This window comes from Oryctolagus cuniculus, chromosome 1, assembly GCF_051225735.1.
Source record: "Oryctolagus cuniculus isolate XC-2025 breed Fujian yellow rabbit chromosome 1, ASM5122573v1, whole genome shotgun sequence".
NCBI lineage: Eukaryota > Metazoa > Chordata > Mammalia > Lagomorpha > Leporidae > Oryctolagus > Oryctolagus cuniculus.
In genome coordinates this window covers 77,024,963-77,046,206 of record NC_142867.1, presented here as the reverse complement: position 1 = coordinate 77,046,206, position 21,244 = coordinate 77,024,963, and the positions used below count along the sequence as shown (strand labels likewise).

The window sequence follows — 21,244 nt, the reverse complement described above, 5'->3', positions numbered from 1 at the left end:
GTTGGGCAGGGGGAGGGTTATGGGAACAATTTTAGAAATTTCTGAAAATGAAGTTTTCTCCCAATATATGATCTTGGAAACTATTTCACTCAAAATGAAAACTATCTAATGAGTAATGGGCCTGTTGTGTGCAAAGTGCCCCAGGTAAGTAGGTAATTGAAACATCTGGAGAAATTCAGGAAAATCTCATCCCTTGTTTTGGCTCTTAGCTTCTGGTACTGCTTCCTGACAGTGCTCAATTGTTTCTCCTGTTTTCCAGCTTCCTAGCAGACATGGTATTGACAGAAATTCTGACAGAAGTGGCTTAGAAATCCTAGCAACAAGTTTGGGATTGAGGAATAGTTATAAACCATGAACACATCAAAACTACACACGAGTTACTCCCAGGATTCTATTTCCTAACCTTGCAGCAAGCGTGTATCCTGGCTTTCATCACCCATACCTAGCATCATTTCTCCCCATAGCCTACAAACTTCCTCTTTCCCAACTCTAATCCTTTCTAACATCTAAATCATGGTGTTCTTAGCTCCCTTAGATAGTGGGGAGAGAGGATGTTTTTGGTTATGTTTACCTTATCATTCCTAAATCTACACCGAGGCTAAAGCCAATGATACCACCAAACAATAGAATTTCTCAAAAAGAAAGAACAAGTCCCTGCTGTGAGGAGAAGCTGAGAACGGCACTTAACAGGAACCCATCTAGCATTCAGAGTCAGTGGATTCTACCTTTGTGATCACTGCCCTTATTCCTCCTCCTCGCTCGGTTTCTAAATACTTGGTTATTTTCCCTCCCCTGCCCTTTTACCAACATGTGTTTTTGGCTGTGGTGGTAATGATGTCACTCAAAATACACTCGTAGCATTTTGAATATATTGGAAGACAAACGCATTAGTAAATTCTGATACAACTTTATGATAATTTTCTAAGTTCCTAAATCACCTTTCAAGTTTTTTTCCTGGTCTCTTTCAAACTTCCATTTTTCTTTCATCGCTTCTTCAACATCCTCCCTTGACACAGCAGGTAATATGTCTGATTTCTCTTCACTCAGCTCCTTGAGTAGGTTCCGTATGTGCCAGATCTGTTCATCCTTCAAGTGTCGGTTCTGTCACGACAATCAGCAGCAGTTAACAACGTCTGCCGAACTGTTTATATCCACATATTGAGGCTTGCAAAGTGAGAAAGAAACATTCAATGAAATAAATTATACAATAATATTTCTAAGAGCTTATGGACCATGGAATAGTCAAATAAAGCTAAGCCTATCAACACAGTAACATTGAACACAATGTTACACTTTAAAAATTGTGTTATTAAAGTACAATCCATCATCATAACACCAGATCAATGAACATTGAAGTTAAAGCTTGGAGATAAATTTTTTTCAATCTTTTACACCAACACTGTTCTTCTCTAACATACATTATTCGTGTAGTCATCTACCACTGGCCAGGTAGTGTTCTGGGCACTAGGAATGAAACAATTTTTAAAAGTACTGCTTTTGTGGTTGCCCCTCTTCCAGGCCAGCTCTCTGCTGTGGCCAGGGAGTGCAGTGGAGGATGGCCCAAGTATTTGGGCCCTGCACCCCATGGGAGACCAGGTGAAGCACTTGGCTCCTGGCTTCGGATCAGCGCGGTGAGCCGGCCACAGTGCGCCAGCTGCAGCGGCTATTGGAGGGTGAACCAACAGCAAAGGAAGACCTTTCTCTCTGTCTCTCTCTCTCTCACTATCCACTCTGCCTGTGGGGGGGAAAAAAAAAAAGTACTGCTTTTGTAGAACTTACATTCGGTCTTGCTTTTTTTCACAAATGACCCTAATTCTCTACTGTTTGGTTATGGTTACTCACCATTCAAAAACTTCCCATTTGAAATATGGACTAGGTTACTTTTGTGGGTATCCCATCCATGTTTCTAAACTAAAGAATAATTCGTTCTTTGGTAATTCCTTTTCCCTGCATCTGATTTAAAAGACAACTGCATAAAGCTGTGATTATCAATTTATGTTTATGGGAACATACCGTATGAAGATGTATTTTAGATAAAAAATAACAACCCAATGAGGATCAAGGAAACTGAACAAAGTTTTTGTACATTATTAAAATTAAGTTGGGACCTTTGCACACCCTTAACAAGGAAGAACCAGGCAGAGCTCTCAGGCCGCACCCATCTCAAGCCTCCAAGGCTCCTCCAACAGCAGGCAGTCCACTTAACACGGACACAGTATAAAAAAAAAAAAAAAGAAAAAAAAAAACGCACAGTGACGCAAGAAGAATTAACTATGCCGAGTAACAAACAAACAAACACAGAAATAGAGGGAGCAAGATCAACGATGACACTATGATGCCTCCAAATAAGCAAAACACCCCAAGCCAAGAGTATGAAGATGATGAGATAGAAGAAATGCAAGATACGGATTTCAAAAAATTTATGATAAGAACATTTAGAAGTTTTCAAAAGCAAATCCTTGAACTACAGAAATCCTTAATGGACAAGATTGAAAATCTCTCTCGTGAAAATGAAATTTTAAGGAAGAGTCAAAATGAAACTCAGAAACTAGTAGAACAGGAAAGTGTAATAGTCAAGAGAAATCAAAATGAAATGAAGAGCTCAATAGATCAAATGACAAACACATTAGAAAGCCTTAAAAACAGAATGGGTGAAGCAGAAGAGAGAATATCGGACTTAGAAGATAGAGCACAGGAAAACATACAGTCAAACCAAAGAAAAGAAGAGGAAATTAGAAACCTAAAAAATATTGTTGGGAATCTACAGGATACTATTAAAAAAACCAACATTCGAGTTCTAGGAGTTCCTGAAGGCATGGAGAGAGAGAAAGGATTGGAAGGCCTTTTTAGTGAGATACTAGCAGAGAACTTTCCAGGTTTGGAGAAGGACAGAGACATCCTAGTACAGGAAGCTCATAGAACCCCCAATAAACATGACCAAAAGAGATCCTCACCACGACATGTGGTAATTAAACTTACCACAGTGAAACATAAAGAAAAGATCCTAAATTGTGCAAGAGAGAAACGTCAGATTACTCTCAGAGGATCTCCAATCAGACTCACAGCAGACTTCTCATCAGAAACCCTACAAGCTAGGAGGGAATGGCGAGACATAGCACAGGTGCTAAGAGAGAAAAATTGCCAGCCCAGAATATTATATCCTGCCAAGCTCTCATTTGTGAATGAAGGTGAAATAAAGACCTTTCATAGCAAACAGAAATTGAAAGACTTTGTGGCCACTCGTCCGGCCCTGCAAAAGATACTTAAAGATGTGCTACACTCAGAAACACAGAAACACGGCCATCAATATGAAAGAAGGGAAAGGAAGAACACCTACCAGTAAAAGAGCATGGGAAGCTCAAAGCATATACGAGAAAATATTTCCGGGAAAATGGCAGGGCAAAGTCACTACGTATCAATTGTCACATTGAACATTAATGGTCTGAATTCTTCAGTTAAAAGACACCGTTTGGCTGACTGGCTCACAGAATACAACCCAACTATTTGTTGCCTACAAGAAACACATCTCTCTAACAAAGAGGCATGCAGACTGAAAGTGAAAGGTTGGAAAAAGATATTCCATGCCAACAGAAACCAAAAAAAAGCAGGTGTAGCCATATTAATATCAGACAAAATAAACTTTAATACAAAAACTGTTAAGAGAGACAAAGAGGGACACTATATAATGATTAAGGGTTCAATTCAATAGGAAGATGTAACTATTATAAATGTATATGCACCTAATTACAGGGCACCGGTCTATTTAAAAGATATGTTAAGGGACTTAAAGGGAGATTTAGATTCCAATACAATAGTACTGGGGGACTTCAATACTCCACTCTCAGAAATAGACAGATCATCCGGACAGAAGATCAACAAGGAAACAGCAGATTTAATTGACACTATTGCCCAAATGGATCTAACAGATATCTACAGAACTTTCAACCCTACATCTACAGACTTCACATTCTTCTCAGCAGCGCATGGAACCTTCTCTAGGATTGATCACATACTAGGCCATAAAGCAAGTCTCAGCAAATTTAAAAGAATTAGAATCATACCATGCAGCTTCTCAGACCACAGCGGGATGAAGCTAGAAATTAGCAACTCAGGAAACCCCAGAAAGTATGCAAACACATGGAGACTGAACAACATGCTCCTGAATGAACACTGGGTCATTCAAGAAATCAAAAGAGAAATCAAAAACTTTCTGGAAGTAAATGAAGACAACAACACAACATATCAAAACTTATGGGATACAGCAAAAGCAGTATTGAGAGGCAAATTTATAGCAATAGGTGCCTATATCAAGAAATTGGAAAGGTACCAAATAAATGAGCTTTCAGCGCACCTCAAGGACCTAGAAAAACTGCAGCAAACCAAACCCAAATCTAGTAGGAGAAGAGAAATAATTAAAACCAGAGAAGAAATTAACAGGATTGAATCCAAAAAAACATTACAAAAAATCAGCCAAGCGAGAAGCTGGTTTTTTGAAAAAATAAACAAAATTGACACCCCATTGGCCCAACTAACTAAAAAAAAGAAGAGAAAAGACCCAAATCAATAAAATCAGAGATGAAAAAGGAAACGTAACAACAGACACCACAGAAATAAAAAGAATCATCAGAAATTACTACAAGGACCTGTATGCCAGCAAACAGGAAAACCTATCAGAAATGGATAGATTCCTGGACACATGCAACCTACCTAAATTGAACCAGGAAGACATCGAAAACCTAAATAGACCCATAACTGAGACAGAAATTGAAACAGTAATAAAGGCACTCCCAACAAAGAAAAGCCCAGGACCAGATGGATTCACTGCTGAATTCTACCAGACATTTAAAGAAGAACTAATCCCATTTCTTCTCAAACTATTCAGAACAATCGAAGAAGAGGGAATCCTCCCAAATTCTTTCTATGAATCCAGCATCACCTTAATCCCTAAGCCAGAGAAAGATGCAGCACTGAAAGAAAATTACAGACCAATATCCCTGATGAACATAGATGCAAAAATCCTCAATAAAATTCTGGCCAATAGAATACAACAACACATCAGGAAAATCATCCACCCAGACCAAGTGGGATTCATCCCTGGTATGCAGGGATGGTTCAACATTCGCAAATCAATCAATGTGATTCACCACATTAACAGACTGCAGAAGAAAAACCATATGGTTATCTCAATTGATGCAGAGAAAGCATTTGATAAAATTCAACACCCTTTCATGATGAAAACTCTAAGCAAATTGGGTATGGAAGGAACATTCCTCAATATAATCAAAGCAATTTATAAAAAACCCACAGCCAGCATCCTATTGAATGGGGAAAAGTTGGAAGCATTTCCACTGAAATCTGGCACCAGGCAGGGATGCCCACTCTCACCACTGCTATTTAACATAGTTCTGGAAGTTTTAGCCAGAGCCATCAGACAAGAAAAAGAAATCAAAGGAATACAAATCAAGAAGGAAGAAGTCAAACTATCCCTCTTTGCAGACGATATGATTCTGTACTTAGAGGATCCAAAGAACTCTACTAAGAGACTATTGGAACTCATAGAGGAGTTTGGCAAAGTGGCAGGATATAAAATCAATGCACAAAAATCAACAGCCTTTGTATACACAAGTAATGCCATGACTGAGAAAGAACTGCTAAGATCAATCCCATTCACAATAGCTACAAAAACAATCAAATACCTTGGAATAAACTTAACCAAGGACGTTAAAGATCTCTACGATGAAAATTATAAAACCTTAAAGAAAGAAATAGAAGAGGATACCAAAAAATGGAAAAATCTTCCATGCTCATGGATTGGAAGAATCAACATCATCAAAATGTCCATTCTCCCAAAAGCAATTTATAGATTCAATGCAATCCCAATCAAGATACCAAAGACATTCTTCGCAGATCTAGAAAAAATGATGCTGAAATTCATATGGAGGCACAAGAGACCTCGAATAGCTAAAGCAATCTTGTACAACAAAAACAAAGCCGGAGGCATCACAATACCAGATTTCAGGACATACTACAGGGCAGTTGTTATCAAAACAGCATGGTACTGGTACAGAAACAGATGGATAGACCAATGGAACAGAATTGAAACACCAGAAATCAATCCAAACATCTACAGCCAACTTATATTTGATCAAGGATCTAAAACTAATTCCTGGAGCAAGGACAGTCTATTCAATAAATGGTGCTGGGAAAACTGGATTTCCACGTGCAGAAGCATGAAGCAAGACCCCTACCTTACACCTTACACAAAAATCCACTCAACGTGGATTAAAGACCTAAATCTACGTCCTGACACCATTAAGTTATTAGAGAACATTGAAGAAACCCTTCAAGATATTGGCACAGGCAAAGAATTTCTGGAAAAGACCCGGGAGGCACAGGCAGTCAAAGCCAAAATCAACTATTGGGATTGCATCAAATTGAGAAGTTTCTGTACTGCAAAAGAAACAGTCAGGAGAGTGAAGAGACAACCAACAGAATGGGAAAAAATATTTGCAAACTGTGCAACAGATAAAGGGTTAATAACCAGAATCTACAAAGAGATCAAGAAACTCCACAAAAACAAAACCAACAACCCACTTAAGAGATGGGCCAAGGACTTCAATAGACATTTTTCAAAAGAGGAAATCCAAATGGCCAACAGGCACATGAAAAAATGTTCAAGGTCACTAGCAATCAGGGAAATGCAAATCAAAACCACAATGAGGTTTCACCTCACCCCGGTTAGAATGGCTCACATACAGAAATCTACCAACAACAGATGCTGGCGAGGATGTGGGGAAAAAGGGACACTAACCCACTGTTGGTGGGAATGCAAACTGGTCAAGCCACTATGGAAATCAGTCTGGAGATTCCTCAGAAACCTGAATATAACCAGCCATCCCACTCCTTGGAATTTACCCAAAGGAGTTTAAATTGATAAACAAAAAAGCGGTCTGCACCCTAATGTTTATTGCAGCACAATTCACAATAGCCAAGACCTGGAACCAACCTAAATGCCCATCAATGGTAGACTGGATAAAGAAATTATGGGATATGTATTCTTTAGAATACTATACCGCAGTAAGAAACAACGAAATCCAGTCATTTGCAACAAAATGGAGGAATCTGGAACACATCATGCTGAGTGAAGTAAGCCAGTCCCAAAGGGACAAATACCATATGTTCTCCCTGATCGGTGACAACTGACTGAACACCAAAAAGGAAACCTGCTGAAGTGAAATGGACATTATGAGAAATGGTGACTTGATCAGCATAGCCCTGACTGCTAATGGACAACTTAATACATTATCCCTCATAGTATTTTGTCTGTTCTACTTAATATGACTGGTTTAATTCTGTAATTATCACACAGTTATTCTTAAGTGTTGAAAATTAACTGAAATGTGATCCCTGTTAAACATAAGAGTGGGAATAAGAGAGGGAAGAGATGTATAATTTGGGGCATGCTCGGGCTGACTTGCCCCAATTGGTAGAGTTGGAAACGTACCAGGGGATTCCAATTCAATCCCATCAAGGTGGCATGTGCCAATGCCATCTCACTATTCCAAGTGATCAATTTCAGTTCACAATTGATCATAATGAAAGGACTAAGAGTCAAAGGGAGCACATAAACAAGTCTAGTATCTGCTAACACTAACCGATAGAATAAAGGGGAGAGTGATCCAACATGGGAAGTGAGATACTCAGCAGATTCATAGAATGGCGGATGTCCTAAATAGCACTCTGGCCTCAGAATCAGCCCTAAAGGCACTCGGATCTGGCTGAAAAGCCCACGAGAGTATTTCAGGCATGGAAAGCCAAGACACTCTGGCAAAAAGATCTCTGTGAGTGAGATCCCAGTGGAAAGAACAGGTCTTCAAAGAGGGAGGTGCCTTTCTCTGTAGGGAGGAGAGAACCTCCACTTTGACTATGACCTTGTCTAAACAAGATAAGAGTCGGAGAACTCAAGGGGCTTCCATAGCCTTGGAAACTCATGACTGGTGCATAGGGAGATTATTGATGCCATAAACAGGAGTGTCAATTTGTAAAGTCAACAACAGGAGTCACTGTGCACTTACTCCTCATGTAGGATCTCTGTCCTTAATGTGCTGTACACTGAGGCTTAATGCTATAACGAGTACTCAAACAGTATATTTCACTTTGTGTTTCTATGGGGGTGCAAACGATTGAAATCTTTACTTAATGTACACTAAACTGATCTTCTGTAAAAAAAAAAAAAGAAAAAAAAAAAGAAATTATCAATTCCCAACTTGACTCTCACTGGGATTAAACATGACAATAGGTCTGATCTGATTTCATCATCATTTAAAAAAATCATCTATTATTTTTCACTTTATGTTTCTGTGTGGGAGCAAACTGTTGAAATCCTTACTTAAGGTATACTAAGCTGATCTTCTGTATATTAAGATAATCGAAAATGAATCTTGATGTGAATGGAAGGGGAGAGGGAGTGGGAAAGGGGAGGGTTGTGGGTGGGAGGGATGGTATGGGGCGGAAAGCCATTGTAACCCATGAGTCGTACTTTGGAAATTTATATTCATTAAATAAAAGATAAAAAAAAAATTAAGTTGGTAAGGCTGCAGTTTGGCATAGCAGTTAAGATGCCATTTGGGATGCTTGTATCTCCTATTGGCGTCCCTGGGTTTCAGTACCAGCTCGTAGCTGTTGTGGGCATTTGGGGAATGAACCAGTGGGCAGAAGATCTCTCTCTCTCTCTTTCTGCTTTTCAAATAAAAATAAATATAGCATTATTCTGAACAATCTTATAGATTGTTATAAGTTAACTTGTTAACTGGAATCCCTAGGACAACCACTAAGGAAATAACTTAGAAAATAAAAGAAACAACAGAGAGTTAAAACAGAACACAAGAAAACATTTAATATAGAACAAGGCAGTAATGGAAGGAGAGAGGAACATGAGACACAGAAAGCAAAATAGCAAAAATGTCAGATATAAATTTTCCTTATAATAATTACACTCAATGAAAATGGTTATACATGGTCATTAAAAGGCAGAGGTTAGCACAATGGACTTTTAAAAATGACCCAACTATATACCTTATATTAAACATACTTTCAACTCAAAGAAACAAATAGGCCAAGAGTAAAAGGATAGAAAAAACATGCCTACTGCAAACAGGAACCCAAAGAGATCTGGAGTGACTGGCTATACTAACATAAGACAAAATAGACTAAGAAAATAATTGTTACTAGAGACTAAAAAGAATATTATATAAGAATAAAAGTGTGAAACCATCAAGAATATAATAATTGTAAACATATATGCCCCATATTAAATATTAATATTGCCCCCAAATCCATGTCAACTCAGAACCTTAGAATGTGACACTATTGAAAACCATCTTCCCAGGTATAATTAATTAAGATAAGGTCATGAGCAATGCTTGTGGTGATGGAAATTTTCTGTCTCTCAACTATCAATGTTAATTTTATCAGTACTCTATTTGAGGTATTGTGTTATTGTTTTTAAATATGTTACAGCAACCTAAGTAATGAGTACACAGGATCTCTCTCTGTGTAGTACTTCTCACAACTGCATATTTATAAGTACCTCAAAATAAAAAGTTTAATTAAAAACCAGAGGGCCAATCAAATTAGTAACTGAAAAAAGCAATTTATTACTCTTTAATCAATTCTAAGATATTCCATTTTCTTGAATGAAATAGATTCATGTTTTGTTTGCTTATAAAGAAGTTGAATTACTTTGACTTGACATGTTATTTTAAAATGAAATATCTGTAGAAACTTGAATAATACCAATGGAAATATCACTTGCCAGACTATTACACTGCTAATACTTTTTTTTTCCAAATATGGACTTTTCCACTTATTTTTGTAGAAGTGGAAAATTCCTCTAGCAAGAATGTTTTGAATGTTAAATAAAAATATCTTGTTTTACTTATGTTACTTAATTTTAGTAAGGCAACAATGGCTTCTAAATTCAATTCCAGCTCAAAGATATTTATCATCATAACATATAGGCAAAAAATTTCCAAAGACAGAGATAATTTAAAAACCACCACATATAATTCATGAAGAAATAGGTACAAAGACATTTTCCATTTACTTTCCATACTTGGAACAATGGTGGAAAGTATCATTATACTCTGAAATCTCTATATATGAAATACATGAAATTAGTTCACCTTATGTAAATAAACAAAATTTTAAAAATATTTCTCAAAATGAAACCAGTCCTTCTACATAAATTTTTTTAACTTATTCACTTGAAAAGCAGAATGAGAGAAATAGAGAGAGAAGGAGAAAGATAGAGAGAAAGAAAGAGATGGAATATTTTTCATTCTTTGGCTCACTCCTCAAATAGCCACAACAGCTGAGCCTGGACCAGGCTGAAGCCAAGAATCTGGAACTCCATCTGGGTCTCTCATGTGAGCGACAGGAACTCAGGTATTTGAGGCATTATCTGCTGCTTCTCAGCCACATTAGAAGGGAGTAGCCAGAATTTGAGCCTGCACTCTGATACGGAATGCAGACATTGCAAGCAGAGGCTTATCATGTTGCCCCACAATGCCTGGCCCTAGATCAAATGTCTGACACAATCACTATTATTTTCAGGCATATGTTATTGTTATTTGTAAAAAATTACATGTCCAGGGCTGGCATTGTGGCACAGTGAATTAAGTTGCTGATTGCAATGTTGGCATCCTATATCAGAGTGTTGGTTTGAGTCCTGTATGCTCTACTTCCAATCCAGCCTCCTACTAATGTACGTGTGAAGGCAGTAAACATGGCCCAAGTACTTGAGACTCTATCACCCACATGGGAGTCCAGGATGGAATTCCTGGCCCCTGGCTTTAGTCAGGCTTTAGACCTGGTTATTGCAGGCATTTGAGGAGTGAAACATCAGGTGGAATATCTTTCCCTGTCTGTCACTCTGCCTTTCAAATAAACCATCTTTTTTTTTTCTTTCTTTTTTTTTTTTTTTAATTTGTCCTTTCACTGTGTTAGTGTGAATCAAGTCAACAAATGTTCACAGAACACCTACTAATGCTGGGCTCTTCTAGAGAAACAAAGATAAGTAGATTTGATTGCTGCTGCCTAAAGAGCTTTCAACTTAATAATGGAGAATTATTTTTACACAAGATTTCAGCCTAGTAGGGGGCATGAAAAGGAAGTAGCCAAGAGGAAAGCATTGGTTTTGCAAATTTTAAAAGAACTGGTAGTAAGTAAAGGGTGTAATAGCTGGGGAGAAGGTTGAAGAGATGAGCAGATGTCAACTTTGGCAGGATCCTGAAGACATTGGTGAGGATTAGAGACTTTGATTTATGTCCAGTTAAAAGCCACTGAAAACTGTCAAACACTGAAAGTTTTCGAGTAACCAAAGGGCAATTCTTGTCATGTGGAAAACACACTGGAGAGGAAAAGGATGGCTCAGAAACAATGGTAGGTTAAACTAGGGCAGAAGCAGCGTAAATGGAAAGAAATGGTTGCTGTTCAGATACATGCAGTTGCAGCTGGAATCTGTCTATGATCATCACTGGTGGGTTCATTAAGGCACAGACATAGGTCTGTCTCATTCTTGAGTTAATCCTCATGGAAACAAGAACTTTTAACTATTTTTGGTTCCAAATGATGGACCAAGAGAGAAAGTAACTCAGACCTGATCTGTGCTTTTCACAACCAAGTCCTAATCTGTTGAACATGGAGGATGTGCATTGGTTCCTTGATGGCAGCTTACTACTCTTTTGTGCTCTGAATCTCATCACATAGGGCCTGCATCCAAGCAGACATCTCCTTTCTACTGTTACCCACAGACCCCAGTTTCTGTTTTAGTCCCTATTACAAGTGGCTGGTCCCTGAGAATCATGACAGTGTCAGGGTCACAGTTAAATCACTAACAGCTTTTTCGTCCAATAAATATTTGCTGAATGAATGAACAAATTAGCCCTATGGGAAAGACAAGAATCCCAATTTTATGGGAAATGGAAGCTTATATAAATTTTGGACAAAATGGCAAAAGAAAGTTGTACACTTAGGGTGCAAGCTCAGGTCTCTGAGTCCAGATTCCATTGAAATGCATAGACAAAGTCTTTTTAGACAAACCGCAAGTAAAATAGTTAACTGTGGAAGTTTTAGGGTCTATATAAAATCAGTGTGCTAATGGGGACACCCACAATATCTGCTTGTTTGTGAGATGCCCTGAGGGATAAAAACTGTGTTAATGTTCATTTGCTGCTTCCAAAGCTTGCAAGTGTTTCTGCAGATGCTTAGTTCTGATGGTCTTATGTAGCACCCCTTTGACATTCATTTAAATTGGATTTTATAAAAGCAGCATATCATCTTACATAGCCAATTAGTCATTTTACCAACTAAGATTGTACTTTTTCAAGTGGCATTTATGAATGCATACTCTCTGAAAATCTAAAAGAAAACAGATACAGAGAATAAAAGTAGAGAACTAATGGGTTATACTTTGATTAAATTAAGAAGTCAAAAGATAGATGCTTTAAAATTATGAATGTAAGATTCAGTTTTCTCTCTCTTTCTCTCTCTCTCTCTTTTTTTTTTTTTTTGACAGGCAGAGTGGACAGTGAGAGAGAGAGAGACAGAGAGAAAGGTCTTCCTTTTCTGTTGGTTCACCCTCCAATGGCCACTGCGGCTGGTGGGCTGCGGCCGGTGCACGACGCTGATCTGAAGCCTGGAGCCAAGTGCTTCTCCTGGTCTGCCACGGGGTGCAGGGCCCAAGCACTTGGGCCATCCTCCACTGCCTTCCTGGGCCACAGTAGAGAGCTGGCCTGGAAGAGGGGTAACTGGGACAGAATCCGGTGCCCCGACCGGGACTAGAACCCGATGTGCCGGCGCCGCAGGTGGAGAATTAGCCTATTGAGCCGCGGCGCCGGCCCTCGTGTTCTAAATAATATAATTCAATCTGACTTCCATTGACATTATACTTAATTATACTTTGGTTTGAGTATACATTGACATTATACTTAATGCCTCGCATGTACAAAGAAACTTAAATGAATTGCAAGGCACTCAATTTAAGCTTTAAAGAAGATAATTTCCTAAAGCATGTTTTATCATACCTTACAAACTTTTAAAACATGTGTATAAATATTTAATAATGACAAATTTTAAATTTTATACTTACTCTCTCGTGATACTTTTGGTTCTTTTCCCTAAGCTTTTTTATTTGAAACATGAAGCGCTCTACTGCATTTTCCTTTATTTGACAACTAAGAATAAACAAAGATGTGTTAAAAGTATTATCAAAGGAAAGATCAATGGGACAAAATTTTAAAATTACACTAAATTATCTGAATCCAAATAAATTGTTAAATATATGATAAAAACTTTTTAGAGATAAAAATTTTTTTTAAATGATTTTGTGCCCCTGAATCTGTTTGACTCACTAAAGTATACTTTGGGAAAGTAACTTCAAAGTTATTTTTTTCTCTTTATTGAAAAAAGAAGCCAATCTCTTCACATTTCGCTGATGTAATTTTTATATTTTCTAATATTTTATAAATAATTCGGCTTAAAGGAAACCTAGGAAAGGGCACAGAGAAGACATGTTTTCTAGAATTCTAAAAACACTCAGACATAAATGACAAATAAAATAGAGGTGTTACAAAGGGCAAGTACACCTTGTTAAGACACTAAGCTAATTTAGACATACGTTCACGTTCATTAGTGTACCATTTCTTCTGTGAATACTAAAAGCTTCTATCCTGACACAAATGTATTTCTTAAAACCTAACAAGTAGTTGGCGAGTATCTCTTAGATATGACAGACAGAAAAGAGGAGGAAGGGGTAGTGTTCTGGTGCATTGGGTTAAGCGACCCCTTCAGCTGGCTGGCGCCGCGGCTCACTAGGCTAATCCTCCACCTTGCGGCGCCGGCACACGGGGTTCTAGTCCTGGTCGGGGCGCCGGAGAGGGGCACCTCTTCCAGGCCAGCTCTCTGCTGTGGCTAGGGTGTGCAGTGGAGGATGGCCCAAGTACTTGGGCCCTGCACCCCATGGGAGACCAGGAGAAGTACCTGGCTCCTGCCATCGGATCAGTGTGGTGCGCCTGACCGCGGCGGCCATTGGAGGGTGAACCAATGGCAAAAGGATGACCTTTTTCTCTGTCTCTCTGTGTCTCTCTCACTGTCCACTCCGCCTGTCAAAAAAAAAAAAAAAAAAAAAAGCGACCCCTTTGGATGCCATGTCAGGGTGCCTGGTTGGAGTCCTGGCTATTCTGAACTTCTGATCCAGCTTCTTGCTAATGTACCTTGGAGTCAGCTGATGATGATCTAGGTGTTTGGGTTCCTGTGACCTACAAAGGAGACCTAGATGGCATTCCAGGCTCCTGACTTCAGCCTGGCCCAGCCCTGGCTGTTACAGACATTTGGGGAGTGAACCAATGGATGGAAAATCTCTCTTTCCTGTCTCTTCCTCTCTCTCTCTCTCTCTCTCTCTCTCTCTGCCATTCTGCCTTTCAAATACATACATACATACATACATACATCTTAAAAAGAAAAGAGCAGAAAGACTTTTGTATAGTTTATTCAATAGCTATTTGAAGTGTTAGTATATCTCTATATTGCTATTACTTAGTGAGTTTTATAACTAAGTCTGGGATCAAATAAGGCAACAGAAATAGGCCCACCTAAACTGCTTACTTCAATAAAGAAAAACAAAATCAGAAATATAGCACCACTGTAGTGTAGTAAAAGTGGAGTGGCTAAAGAAAGGAACACTCAGCTTTTAAATCTTGTCCTCACCACTTCTTACCTACCCGAAACTACACAGTTTTCTGAGCCTAAATTTCCAAGCTGTTAGATGGAGACAACAATACTCAGCTCCATATAACATTGTGAGGATTAAAATAAGAAACCATATGTGAATGTTTCTAGCATAATTAAGCACTCAGAAATTGCAACTGAGTCTTACACACTCAGCACTTCCACAAAAATATCATTTATATTTGTGACATTGTATGAGTATACTTGGTAGAGAGAAATAGGCATCTTCCTTATAATAAAAAATGATAAAAAAGCAAAAAACAAAATAAGGAAGCAAATCCTTTAATGGCAAAAAAAAGCTCTTTTTGTTTACTATGAAACTTGGATTTTAGTCCTTGTTTTCCACTAAGTGCCTAAGGACACTTGACATATTTAGGCCTTGGATTATTTCTCTTATAAATAAGAAGATTGAAAGAGATGAGCTCTATGGTTCATTTTCAGCTGCAAAATTCTGCAGTTTAAATTGACCAATATTTATTTCCTGCAGTCATACACATGACATAGATTTAATGAGCTGCCATCAGGTGCCCAGTATTGTTTTAGTCATTACAGAAATAGTTTTGAACAAGATCTTTGTGATCCTTGTCCTCAAGACTATATTTTAGTAGATGATAAGGAAACAAACACATACACATTGTTTACACATTGTGATAAATGCCTTAGAGGAATTAACAGGATATGAGTAGAGGGAATGGAAGGGTTGACTATAAATAGGTTGGGCTCCACACAACAGTAAAGATAAGTCTCCATGTAAGTAAAAATCATCCTTTACCTCTTACGTAAAGCTTAGATGTGCAAAAATTTTGAAGGCGTGCCTTCTCTACTTTCCATTTTTAACTATAAGAATAAAATATTACAAATGAAAAGTATCTAAAAAGAGCCTGTGGAAACATGTGCAAATTATTCACATAATTTCTGCAATTACAAATTTGGCAATACTATATCTGCACAAGTGGAGCAGGCAAATGCAGTCTCCACTGGCTGTGGCTGAGTTTTTGGATGAGCTCATTAAAAGATTGACTCCCTGGCTGCTGTGGAGAGCCTTCCTCGGTGATGACTGAGCAAGCAATGATGAGACTGGGCATCACATCCAGCCCTAACCCCAGACATTGCACAGGGGCAAACTCATACTGAAAATATCATCTATTTGAAATTAAAATTAAATTGGTCATCTATTTTTATTTGCTGCATCTGGCTACCCCACACTTAAGCTTATCACCCCTTCCATTACAACATTTAGGACCAAACAGCCCAGGGCCTTGTCTTGTGTTCATTTTGCTGTGAGTATCAGCAGGTCCCAAAGGGATGTCCTAAATGTTCTGGCGGTTTCACGGGCCCCCTTGTGGAGCTTATGGTAATTGCAGGTGTAACAGGATCCTGGGTCTCTCTGGATCCACCTAAACCTTCTCAGGTCTCAAGAAGAGATGGCTTTTCTACAGCCAACTTATATTTGATCAAGGATCCAAAACCAATCCCTGGAGTAAGGACAGTCTATTCAATAAATGGTGCTGGGAAAATTGGATTTCGACGTGCAGAATCATGAAGCAAGACCCCTACCTTACACCTTACACAAAAATTCACTCAACATGGATTAAAGACTTAAATATACGACCCAACACCATCAAATTATTAGAGAGCTTTGGAGAAACCCTGCAAAATATAGGTACCAGCAAAGACTTCTTGGAAAAGACCCCAGAAGCACAGGCAGTCAAAGCCAAAATTAACTATTGGGATTGCATCAAATTGAGAAGTTTCTGTACTTCAAAAGAAACAGTCAGGAAAGTGAAGAGGCAACTGACAGAATGGGAAAAAATAGTCACAAACTATGCAACAGATAAAGGGTTGATAACCAGAATCTACAAAGAAATCAAGAAACTCCACATCAAAACCAACAACCCACTTAAGAGATGGGCCAAGGACCTCAATAGACATTTTTCAAAAGAGGAAATCCAAAGGGCCAACAGACACATGAAAAAATGTTCAAGATCACTAGCAATCAGGGAAATGCAAATCAAAACCACAATGAGGTTTCATCTCACCCCTGTTAGAATGGCTCACATTCAGAAATCTACCAACAATAGATGCTGGAGAGGATGTGGGGAAAAAGGGACACTAACCCACTGTTGGTGAGAATGCAAACTGGTTAAGCCACTATGGAAGTCAGTCTGGAGATTCCTCAGAAACCTGAATATAATCCTACCATACAACCCAGCCATCCCACTCCTTGGAATTTACCCAAAGGAAATTAAATTGGCAAACAAAAAAGCTGTCTCCACATTAATGTTTATTGCAGCTCAATTCACAATAGCTAAGACCTGGAACCAACCCAAATGCCCATCAACAGTAGACTGGATAAAGAAATTATGGGACATGTACTCTATAGAATGCTATACAGCAGTCAAAAACAATGAAACCCGGTCATTTGCAACAAGATGGAGGAATCTGGAACACATCATGCTGAGTGAATTAAGCCAGTCCCAAAGGGACAAATATCATATGTTCTCCCTGATCGGTGACAACTAACTGAGAACCAAAGAGGAAACCTGTTGAAGTGAAATGGACACTATGAGAAACAGGACTTGATCAGCTCCTGTCCTGACTGTTGATGTACAATGTAATACTTTATCCATTTTAGTATTTTTTTGTTCTAGTACTATTGGTTGAACTCTGTAATTAACACACAATTATTCTTAGGTGTTTAAATTTTAGCTGAAAAGTGATCCCTGTTAAATATAAGAGTGGGAATAAGAGAGGGAAGAGATGTACAATTTGGGACATGCTCAATCAGACTTGCCCCAAATGGTGGAGTTAGAAATGTGCCAGGGGATTCCAATACAATCCCATCAAGGTGGCATGTATCAAAGCCATCTCACTAGCCCAAGTGATCAATTTCAGTTCACAATTGATCACACTGATAGGTCTAAGAGTCAAAGGGATCACACAAACAAGACTAGTGTCTGCTAATACTAACTGATAGAATCAAAAAGGAGAAAATGATCCAACATGGGAAGCTGGATACACAGCAGACTCATAGAATGGCAGATGTCCTAAACAGCACTCTTGCCTCAGAATCAGCCCTTAAGGCATTTGGATCTGGCTGAAGAGCCCATGAGAGTATTTTAGGCATGGAAAGCCAAGACACTCTGGGGGAAAAAAAAAAAAAAAAAGAAGACCTAAATGGAAGATATCTGCTAGTGAGATCCCAGTGGAAAGAAAGAAGGAGGTACTTTTCTCTGAAGGGATGAGAGAACTTCCACTTTGACTAAGAACCTGTCGGAATAAGATCGAAGTCGGCGAACTCAAAAGGCTTCTATAGCCTTGGCAACTCATGACTAGAGCCTAGGGAGATTACTGACTCCATAAACAAGAGTGTCAAATTGTTAAGTCAACAACAGGAGTCAATGTGTACTTACTTCTCATGTGGGATCTGTCCTTAGTGTGTTGTCCAACGTGAAGTAATACTATAACTAGTACTGAAACAGTACTTTACACTTTGTGTTTCTGTGTGGGTGCAAACTGATGAAATCTTTACTTAATATATACCAAATCGATCTTCTGTATATAAAGATAATTGAAAATGAATGTTGATGTGAATGGAATGGGAGAGGGAGTGGGAAATGGGAGGGGTGCGAGTGGGAGGGAAGTTATGGGGGGGTGGCCATTGTAATCCATAAACTGTACTTTGGAAATTTATATTTACTAAATAAAAGTTTTTTTTTTTTTTTAAAAGAAGAGATGGCTTTGTCAGGAAACAGATAGGTTTAACTTCAGAACTCCACACTATAAGCCATTATGGGGAATTCAAGCTTCTCTGTTCCTTACATTTTTCTCTTCATATCTCCTTATCTACTCAGTGCCCTATTATTCCACATCACACTAAATGGCAAAGTAAGTGGAACGATAAACCTATATTAAAGTCATTAGAAAAGGATAGAGCACTTTTCTAAAGCACCGTGACATTACATTGTTAGTAATGTCTCATCTTTCCCCTTACCTCTTTGTATTATTAGATTGTTCTTAATGTATAAACTTCCCTCTTCCATTCAACTTATTAAAAATTGTATTTGTGGGGCCTTACTTTCTGTCCATCTCTACTAAAATGATATGAAGGAAGTTTTCAGCTGAGAAGTAAATGTGAATAGTTTCTGGTTATTATTATTTTTGTTACTTCAAGTAGAAAATGAAAGACAACTTAAAAACTGCTTCCAATGAATATTTCTTAGTATTCTGACCCTTTCACTCACTGCCTCCTGAAAAAACAGGCCAAAAACAGGACAGGTGTGGCGACTCAGGTAAAGACACCTGCATTCTTTATCAGGGTGCTGGGATTGAGATTTCCCTCTACTTCCAATCCGGCTTCTTGTTAATGCTCCTGGGAGGCAGCAGATGATAATCTAAGACTTGGTCCTCTTGTCTTCCACGCAGGAGACCCAAATGGAGTTTCTGGCTTATTGCTTCAAACTGGCTCAGCCCTGGCTGTCGCGGGCATTTGGAGAGTGAACCAGTCGATAGAAGATTTCTCTCTCTCTCTCTCTCTCTCTCTCTCTCTCTCTCCCCCCTCTACATTTCAAGTTAATTAAACTAAACACACACACACACACACACACACACACACAAAACCTGCGCCGCGGCTCACTAGGCTAATCCTCCGCCTTGCAGCACCAGCACACCGGGTTCTAGTCCTGGTTGGGGCGCCGGATTCTGTCCCGGTTGCCCCTCTTCCAGGCCAGCTCTCTGCTGTGGCCAGGGAGTGCAGTGGAGGATGGCCCAAGTACTTGGGCCCTGCACCCTATGGGAGACCAGGATAAGTACCTGGCTCCTGCCATCAGATCAGAGCGGTGCGCCGGCCGCAGCGGCCATTGGAGGGTGAACCAACGGCAAAGGAAGACCTTTCTCTCTGTCTCTCTCTCTCACTATCCACTCTGCCTGTTAAAAAAAAAAATATGCATACATTTGTAGCCTCTCAAGGAGGAGATGGATCTTCTCAGAATGTGGTTTAAAACAAATATCTTAAACAAAGACCTAGTCATTGACATCACAGGCTCCCCATTTTCAACCTTATATTCCTACAACAAATGGCTCCCCATTCCCAAATTTCAAGTTTTCTGCTTGAATTGACTTTTGCCTAAATCACCTGTGTGTTCTTTTTTTTTTATTTTATTTATTTTTTTGACGGGCAGAGTGGACAGTGAGAGAGAGAGAGACAGAGGGAAAGGTCTTCCTTTTGCTGTTGGTTCACCCTCCAATGGCCGCCGCGGCGAGCACGCTGTGGCTGGTGCATTGCGCTGATCCGAAGCCAGGAGCCAGGTGCTTTTCCTGGTCTCCCATGGGGTGCAGGGCCCAAGCACCTGGGCCATCCTCCACTGCACTCCCGGGCCATAGCAGAGAGCTGGCCTGGAAGAGGGGCAACCGGGACAGAATCCGGCGCCCCGACCGGGACTAGAACCCGGTGTGCCGGTGCTGCGCCGTTAGGCAGAGGATTAGCCTAGTGAGCCGCGGTGCTGGCCGGTACATGAGTCTTAACAACAAAATGTCATATGTCAATCAGTCAGATGGAAGGAGTTAAGTCCCTTTGCAGACTCACTCTGTACCTGGCTGCAGACCCCCAGCGAGTGCTTCTTTCATCTGCCAGAGAAGCATACTGGGGTGCTCTGGCCACCTCGACCTGTTGGGTGATGCAGCTTTCCCAGGACACAAGGAAGAAAAAAAAAAGGAGAAGGATAAGGAGAGGAGGGGAGGGGGGTGGGGGAGGGGGAGGGGGAGGAGGAGAGGGGAAGAGGAAAAAATGGAAGAAATAAGTCCCTAGCTTGGCCTGGCCCTGGCCATTGCGGCCATTTGGGAAGTGAACTGGCAGATGGAGGATCTCTCTGTCTCTCTCTTTCTCTCCCTTTCTCTCTATACCTCTGTCTTTTAAATAAATGAATAAATCTTAAGGGAAAATGTTGACTACCATGTTTTGATTGCTACACATTGCATATATATGTTGAAATATTACATGGGCCGGCGCCGCGGCTCACTAGGCTAATCCTCCGCCTTGCAGCACCGGCACACCGGGTTCTAGTCCCGGTCGGGGCGCCGGATTCTGTCCCGGTTGCCCCTCTTCCAGGCCAGCCCTCTGCTGTGGCCAGGAAGAGCAGTGGAGGATGGCCCAGGTGCTTGGGCCCTGCACCCCATGGGAGACCAGGAAAAGCTCCTGGCTCCTGCCATCGGATCAGCGCAGCGCGCAGGCCGCGGCGGCCATTGGAGGGTGAACCAACGGCAAAGGAAGACCTTTCTCTCTGTCTCTCTCTCTCACTGTCCACTCTGCCTGTCAAAAAAAAAAAAAAAACAGCTAGTTCATGAAATATTACATTGCTGCCCATAAATATGTATAATTACTGTCAATAAAAATACAAAAAAAATACACTCACATAGTTCCTATCACCCTTCTAATTATCTGTTAACTTTAAAACTATGT

At 39.8% G+C, this 21,244-nt stretch overlaps 1 protein-coding gene and 1 non-coding gene across 2 annotated transcripts in view; one reads left to right on the top strand and one right to left on the bottom strand.

The window, feature by feature from the left end:
- Window positions 1–21,244, bottom strand: part of CCDC83 (coiled-coil domain containing 83) — a 76,762-nt gene that overhangs the window by 47,777 nt on the left and 7,741 nt on the right. The window contains exons 3-4 of the mRNA XM_002708468.6: window positions 13,151–13,235; window positions 939–1,101 (exon numbers count right to left, since the gene is read on the bottom strand). Coding sequence (XP_002708514.1) covers window positions 939–1,101; window positions 13,151–13,235 — 248 coding nt within the window. The remainder of the gene's footprint in view (window positions 1–938; window positions 1,102–13,150; window positions 13,236–21,244) is intronic.
- LOC127485292 (small nucleolar RNA SNORA77) lies at window positions 20,362–20,486 on the top strand. The gene has a single exon (XR_007912407.1). It is a non-coding gene; the product is annotated as a small nucleolar RNA SNORA77 (small nucleolar RNA).